This window comes from Asparagus officinalis, chromosome 3 (genome assembly GCF_001876935.1).
Source record: "Asparagus officinalis chromosome 3, Aspof.V1, whole genome shotgun sequence".
Lineage (NCBI taxonomy): Eukaryota > Viridiplantae > Streptophyta > Magnoliopsida > Asparagales > Asparagaceae > Asparagus > Asparagus officinalis.
The window spans coordinates 11,678,797-11,686,145 of record NC_033796.1 but is presented as its reverse complement, the minus strand read 5'-3'; the positions used below and the strand labels follow the sequence as shown (position 1 = coordinate 11,686,145).

The window sequence follows — 7,349 nt, the reverse complement described above, 5'->3', positions numbered from 1 at the left end:
AACTAAGAATTTGCTTCTGCTAAGCAGTTATCTGAGCAGACAAGCAAATTGCAGAGGCTTAAATTTTTATTTTCCCCCTCTTTTCTCGCCCAGCGATATACAGAATGGGTTTGAGATTTACAAGGAGAAATCAGAAAGTAAAATCTCTTATGCTTTTTTATTACAAATTCTCGAAGATGTAAAAGAGAAGCTGATGCCTATTGTACCCATATTCTAGACCTTTATTCATGTTGCTTGAGCCAGGACTAACGATATTGCGCAGAAGAAGAACCACAGTAGGTAGTTTTGAGAAGAGGAAACTGCTGGATGTATCAAACAATAATCAAACAATGCAGTCAAAAACATCAACACGAAAAAAAAAAACATTTAAATAAACCTTCATTTTGAACATCAAACCTCACCGTGGCCGCCATTAGGAAAGAAAGTGGTTGGAGTAGGTGGAAACGAGCCATTTGTCCATGTAAACCCCAAGTTTGAGCATTCTGCTCCCAGTGTACCTGCAAAAATAATAAACACCTTACTATCAGAATCCAATTTCTATAACTTTCCTGTTTTTTTTCTTCTTTTTATTTTTTAACCTTTGGGCACTTACAGTCTTTGACACAAGGGAAGTTTGTAATATTCAGGATGTTGCCATAACTCTTTTTACATTCACATCGATGCTTGAACCTTGAAGTCTTTATGCAGTCTCCATGTCCACAATAGGACCAATAACATGCTGCAGGGTAAAAGCGAAAACAGAATAAATTAGAAAAGAGAGGTTACGATGTTACGGTCTCTTTAATTTGAGAGAACAATTTACGATCAAAGAGGGAGAAGTTATGAGTCTTTGGAACAGATTTGGGTGGTTCAGGCACCGATTCGTTGTAGCAAGCGTAATTTAAGGTACCTGAAAATAAACAGGGGAGGTAACTGTCACAACAATTGGATTGCAGGTTTAAGATATCTGTGGTCAAATAAAGTCAGTAATTTTACTCATGTCTAGTTTTTCTATCACATCACAATATGTAATATAAAATACATACTTGAGCTGGTGTGATTGATTAATCACTCTCTATTATGTCATGCTTTAACTTTAATCTTCATGCTGATGTCAATGAATCGCTACATAAGCTATATTAAAGCGTCATGCTAGGGTCCTACAATTATTTATGAAGGTTGCCTAATATCAGGTGAAAGTATGTGGCAGCTCTTTATTAACGTTTCCAGTGACAGAAAGTGAAATTGTTAGGTCCACTACAATTCACCTTCATGTAGTAGTTGAACTCCCAACTCTACCTCAACGGTAACATTCTTATTTTCTTCCCCTTAGAATCACCTAAATACTTTCTAGATTTATCCCCAATCAAGCATTTTTACTGTTATTCTTACTCAAATTGACCTATACCTAGTCGTGAGAAAAGGTTCTGCATTGTTCTGTCTTGTAGTAGACAGTAAACAAATAGCAGTGTAGTTAACATTACTCTATTAAAAACCGATATTCAGAGAATTAAAAGGGAGAAAGAGAATACAATTGGGAATGATGCATGGAAGGAATCGGAGAGGATCATCAGCTCGTTGGGGTCCAACCTGAGTCCAGCCAGGTGCGCAGTCGCAGACGAACCCAAATGTCCGGTTTGGAGAATTCTGGCAGCTTCCCATCCCACACTCCACGAAATTGCATGCAATATCTGATCATAAACAGATATAACACAAAACGGAAACATGAAGTCTTCTATCTGAGAGAAAATTACTCCAGCTAGTAGTAGCAAAGAAAGCAAAGAGAGAGAGAGAGAGAGATCAGAGAAGAGCTAGGAAACGAACTATTACCAAGTTTAGCAGCTGCTCTTGCTGGAAACAAGGAAAAAGTTGCTTGGTGAATGAGCATACTAACAGCAACAATTACGATATCTTTTCTCATATTCATATTGCTTAGGGGAGTTTGAATGGAGGAGACGGCGAGATGGGGAAATATATTTGTTATGTTGCTGGATATTGAAGAGATTTACGAGATGCTGAAATTTGAAAGACACATGCGCATAGCTGGCATGAGTCATTTGAAAGCATAGATTTTGTTCTAATTTGACTAGGTTTGGCTTTAGATAGGATTTGGTTAGGTTTGGGTTGAGAGCTTACAAGATTAATTTACATAACGTAGACCTGAGAATCTAACTACTTACGGTGATGACACAAGGATCGTCCCAGATCAAGTCATGATTAGACATATAGTACAGGCATCTAGTTTGTCAGCGTAAATTATATTTACTTATTAATGAACCTTAATACGTTTGGACATACTCAGCACATTGAAGGATACGTGTCAGAAAATAACTATAAAAAGTTCAAGGGTTTATTGCAGATAGAACCCCCTATAGCATCGCTATTTTGAGTTTTTTTTGAGACATACATCCTGAATGACTTTTTTTTTATTTTACCCTTCTACCATTAGTGAGAGATTTTTTTTGTGGACAAATAGAACCGACTGAGGGTATAAGAGTTGAAAAATAATTCAGGTGGTCTATCTGTGACAACAAAACTGGAGGGGTTGCGAGTAAAAAACATGGATACTACAGGGGTTATCCACAATTAACTGAAGATTCAACAGCAAGTATGGCTCTAGGAATCCATTCGATATAAGTTACTCCTACATTATGGGGTTTCCTCAGTATTCAGACATTCTGGCCGGAACAAGTTGCAGGAGGGTTTCTTCTTCTGGATGAAAATTTGAAATTCAAGTTAGATCTTGATGAAAATTATGAAATTCCAATTCAATACATTAGATAAAATTTATAACATGCAGTATCTTTAAGAAAATATGGAAATTGGAAATTGGAAATCTTGATCAAGTGTAAGGGCTGTTTGGTTGCACACTTTTTAAGAAAACTTTTCTTAAAATATCTAACAATGACAATTTTGTAATTAAAAGTTTTCTATAGATTTCTGCAAATTGTGTTTTGTGCAACAAAAAATTTATAAAAATATTTTCTATTAAATATCAAAAACTACCAAATTTTATAAAAAAAATTTCCTCTCAAAATGAGAGGAAATCAACAGAAATCTGACACCTTCCTTATTTAATCAACAAAACTCTTCCTATACTCATTTTCTATAAAGTTATGAGCTATTTTTTTTTTGTTTTGAACAAAACAAGCAAAGTAAAAAAAAAAAAATTAGTACTTTTTGACTTCTTAAAACTTTTCCTATAATTTTTTAAAGAAATACAAGGAAATCATATTTTGGGTGAAACTTTTCCTATAATTTTTTAAAGAAATACAAGGAAATCATATTTTGGGTGGAAAACATTTCCTATAATTTCTAGAAATTGAAAAATACAAGGAAATCATATTTTGGGTGGAAAACATTTCCTATAATTTCTAGAAATTGAACCAAACACCCGACTAGACAACAAAATTCAACATCTTATCTCTAAAGATAGTATGCCTCATCTGAGTAGGAGAGGTTCGAGCGTAAGGAAATTAATTCACCAAGAAGAAAAAGAAATACCCTTTCTGTAGAAATATTAACACATGTGAAAGGTTACTAGTTACGTGGCAGTGAAGACTAACAGGTAAGTGGACCATATCCACTGGGAAAAGGACAAACTTATTACAAAAGTTACACTAATTCCGTACTCCTAAACACAAAGAAAGAAGTGAGATCCATTGCAACTTATAATTTCTTTTTTACAATTTATGGGAAAAAAGGGTGTCATTTTTTTTAATGCGTAAGAGTACAAGAGTAGCATAATGCATGCGTACAGGCATCACTACTCATCACCGCAAAGAAGTGAGATCCAATACAAATTATCACTACTCACATCCACTGCTGTCCTCTTCAAACAAACCCCAGCCTCTTTACTTCCATCAATGCTTCATGAATGAGCAAAAGCTATGCACAGTATCTGAAAACTTACCTAGAAAAAAAAAAAGCGGAAGAAACAAGGATATATAGAAGTAGATACCTTACAGTAGACTCTACGGAAAATTAGATTCTCTCTCTTTCCTGTGAACAAATAAAAACAAGCTCTTGTGCCAAAGTTGCAGGGTCCCAAAAGACCAGTTGCTGTCAAGAGCTGAGACAGCGGGCCTCGCCCTCCTCAGCCGGCGCCATTATTCTATACAGATCCCCACATGCCTCCCTCTGACTACTCCCTTTATTTAACAGCAAGGATTTTTTTTTTATAGAAACAAGTAACTCTACTAACAAATCCACCAGGACTCTGGCAAATGGCTCTCTGAGGAAATTCCCTCCATATTATTTACTTCTTCTTTTTTCCCCCCTGCAGGCCCCTTGCCCGATAAACAAGCAAGAACTCACATTGGACTGCGCGTAAATAAATACAGACAGAAGACAAAGCAAGCAACGTGAATGCGAGCAGATGGGCAAGGCAGCAAAATGGCTGAGGCTCTTCTTGACTGGCAAGAAGGAGAAGGAGAAACATGGGCTGGATCCTGTCATGCAGTCCGGCCCGTTATCGACGCCTCCCGTGAAGGAGAAGAAGAGATGGAGCTTCCGGAGGTCATCGACGGGGACGGCGTTGGAGCAGAAGTCCGCGAGCGTGCGTGGGCATGCACGGAGGTTGTCGGATTCGGATGTGGATCAGAAGAGGCAAGCTGCGGCGATTAAGATCCAGTCGGTTTTCAGAGCTCATCTGGTATGAATTTCAAACTGAGTGTAAGTAAATGAGGAGGCTGCGGCGATTAAGATCCAGTCGGTTTTCAGAGCTCATCTGGTATGAATTTCAAACTGAGTGTAAGTAAATTTACAAATGTTTACGGTGAATATTTATGTAGAATTGATGTGGGATTTTTTTGTTTGTGAAGATTTCACAGTAACTAAAGTCAAATTCGGAGGTTTTCCATGGTATGAACTCGGGAAACAGGAACTCGGGAAACAGTGACAGGTTTAGGATATAGTATTGTGGGAAAGAGATATTGATTAAGGAAACAGCAAACTTTCATCTGTGATTTATTACAGGAAAATGTTTTTTTTGGAGGATGAGGGCCTTACCTAATTTTTTTTAAAAGAGTGCATTTTATAACAATATAGGAGGAAAATATAGATATTGCTAGTTATAACAGAGCTTATAACGTATAATAACTAAAGTAGATGGGCTGCGTATTATATGACTGATCTGAGTATCAAAATTCAACAAAGTAGAGTCGAATCCTTCGTAATATCTGTTTTGTCAAACAAAATTTTCTTGGGGGGTGAAAACAGTGCCTATTTCTCTTTTTTTAAAATAAATCAGCGGGTGACAATTGCCATACAATCCTATTCTCTTTGTGAATTGAGTGAGAGTCGTGCCAAAGATCCAATACTGATGTGAAGTATGTCATGATTTTAACTGAAACATAAAATTAAAAGTGGCCGGGAAATCATATGCGTAGAATTGAAATCAACACAAAGGAAAATGTCAGACCGACTGAAGGTTGCACCATGAAGCAAACAGATCATTTGTTTCGCGAATCCAGTTTGAGTATTTTGTGCTGATAAGCTATACTATAACAATACTAAATGAAATCCGGAAATTTTTACAGGCAAGGAAAGCTCTATGTGCTTTGAAAGGCCTAGTGAAATTGCAAGCTCTAATAAGAGGTCACCTTGTGAGAATGCAAGCAACTGCAACTCTCCGCAGAATACGAGCAATGGTGACAGCTCAAGCCAGAGTTCGAACGCAGAGGCTTCGGATGCTGGAAGAAGCACACGCCATGTCACACCATCGGCAAAATAATCACTGGAGATCACCGCAGGAATCAAGATCACGCCAGTCCTACGTAAGTAATCAGTTTTCCAAGAAGCACTACTTTTCCTTAGATACATCTTAGTGAAACATCCTAGATACAAATTGAATCGGTTAGTTTCAGAAAACCCCCCTTAACTCTGGGGGTTTCGCTGATGACCACCTTATTAGTTGTGTCTAAGGAAACCATTCTCAAAATGAAAAAGTACTGCTTTTCATTCAAGAGCTGCCTTTGGAATCATTCAGTTGTTCGGTGCAGGAAATGGAAGAAAACATTAGGATAGTAGAGATGGACATCGGGGAACCAAGGAGCAGCGCAAAGAGCAGAAACATCCATAGGAAAGACCAAAGGCTACCCACTTCCTATTCTGCAACCAATACGCCATACAAAAGAGACCCAAGCCGAGAACCCTCGCCTTCTCGCTCAATCTTAACCGATCATAAAAGCCCACAAGCCGACAGCGGCCACTTTGCGGAATACTTCATCACTTCAGAAATCAGCAGCCCTCCTTATTTGTCGACCCCTTCAATCCAAGACTGCCCTCTGTTCCCTAGTTACATGGCAAACACCGAGTCCTCGAGGGCCAAGGCTCGGTCTCATAGCGCACCGAAGCAAAGGAGGCCGTCGATTGAAGGGAGAAGTAGCTCCAGAGGGGGTCGGATGCAGAGAAATTCTTGTTATGTGAAGCTTGATAGATCGAGTATTTCGCTGCAAGAGAGTGAATGTGGGTCCACGAGCACTGTGATGACGAGTACTCAGTATGCGAGATCGTTAATGGCGTATGAGCTCTTTAGTGAACTAAACTATCCTTAGAAAAGTATGCTTTTTAGAGAATTTAACACCAGAAAAGTTACTAAGTACACATTATATAAAGATGTAGTGTGTGTTTATAAAAGAAGAATGTCTGCAGGAATGTTGAACAGAAGTCCATATACTCGTGCTATTCAGAATTATCGTGTCTGGGTTTCAAGAATCTGGGATTTAGATTCTGCTCTGCCCATTTCAGCTTATTTTAATTTTTTTAGAGAAAGGAAATTGTAGAGCTTTATTATTCTGACTGAAGTCTGATGAAACTGCACATATATTTGTCTTCTCAGCTAAGAGCAAATGCATCAAGCTCCCATTTGGGAGTCCTAGTCAGCAAGCTCTCAAGAGCTCTCAAGCATTTTGAAATAAAAAATTATAAAAATAAGCCTTGGGAGCACCTCCTTATTTTATGTAGCTCCAACGAGCTCCTAGGAGCTCCAACAATATTAAAAAAAACCCTCTTCTATCAAAAAAACCTCACTTCTATTGCAAAAATACAAAGACCAAAGACTTTTTCGTAAAAAAAAATATTTCTTTAAGGCTTGGGTTTAAAAGTAAGGGGGTTTTTGTAAAATTTTTTTTTAATGCTTGGAAGCTCCCCAACGCTCCACAAATTTGTGGAGCGCTTGGGAGCTCCAAAGAGCTCCGGTGGGCCCCATTGTCCACATCAGCCCATGGAGCCCCTTGGGAGCTTGCTGAGAGTTTGTTGGAGGGGGGTTTAAGAGCTCGATCCCACCACCACGTAGGCCTTGAGAGCGGCGGTGGGAGCTTGGTGCACTTGCTCTAAGTATAGGAATGAGCATATCCTGTTTCTTACTG

At 38.4% G+C, this 7,349-nt stretch overlaps 2 protein-coding genes across 4 annotated transcripts; one reads left to right on the top strand and one right to left on the bottom strand.

Annotated features, from left to right (window-relative positions):
• LOC109833009 lies at nucleotides 58-1,925 on the bottom strand. Of its 2 annotated transcripts, none has more exons than XM_020400534.1 (6): nucleotides 1,810-1,925; nucleotides 1,512-1,670; nucleotides 803-889; nucleotides 593-718; nucleotides 402-497; nucleotides 58-302 (listed from the first exon to the last, which is right to left on the bottom strand). In XM_020400534.1, exons 1-6 carry the CDS (start codon nucleotides 1,904-1,906, stop codon nucleotides 226-228), a joined length of 642 nt encoding a protein of 213 aa, XP_020256123.1. In that variant the 5' UTR covers nucleotides 1,907-1,925; the 3' UTR covers nucleotides 58-225. The 2 variants fall into 2 exon arrangements, with proteins under 2 accessions (XP_020256123.1, XP_020256124.1); XM_020400535.1 differs by having other exon boundaries at nucleotides 58-299.
• Nucleotides 3,919-6,777, top strand: LOC109833006 (protein IQ-DOMAIN 14-like). 2 transcript variants are annotated; one of them, XM_020400532.1, is made up of 4 exons: nucleotides 3,919-4,169; nucleotides 4,265-4,633; nucleotides 5,520-5,756; nucleotides 5,982-6,777. In XM_020400532.1, the coding sequence occupies exons 2-4, from the start codon at nucleotides 4,358-4,360 to the stop codon at nucleotides 6,534-6,536; spliced, it is 1,068 nt and encodes a 355-aa protein (XP_020256121.1). In that variant the 5' UTR covers nucleotides 3,919-4,169; nucleotides 4,265-4,357; the 3' UTR covers nucleotides 6,537-6,777. The 2 variants fall into 2 exon arrangements, with proteins under 2 accessions (XP_020256121.1, XP_020256120.1); XM_020400531.1 differs by lacking the exon at nucleotides 3,919-4,169 and having other exon boundaries at nucleotides 4,180-4,633.

Bases quoted from the DNA above. Each gene is read 5' to 3' on its own strand.
- LOC109833009 (XM_020400534.1), bottom strand. From the start codon at position 1,906: ATGAATATGAGAAAAGATATCGTAATTGTTGCTGTTAGTATGCTCATT. The intron at 719-802 runs GTAAATTGTTCT...TTTACCCTGCAG, and splicing joins TAACTTCTCCCTCTTTGATC to CATGTTATTGGTCCTATTGT. The intron at 498-592 runs GTAAGTGCCCAA...TTATTTTTGCAG, and splicing joins CTTCCCTTGTGTCAAAGACT to GTACACTGGGAGCAGAATGC.
- LOC109833006 (XM_020400532.1), top strand. From the start codon at position 4,358: ATGGGCAAGGCAGCAAAATGGCTGAGGCTCTTCTTGACTGGCAAGAAG. The intron at 4,634-5,519 runs GTATGAATTTCA...AAATTTTTACAG, and splicing joins CGGTTTTCAGAGCTCATCTG to GCAAGGAAAGCTCTATGTGC. The intron at 5,757-5,981 runs GTAAGTAATCAG...TGTTCGGTGCAG, and splicing joins CAAGATCACGCCAGTCCTAC to GAAATGGAAGAAAACATTAG.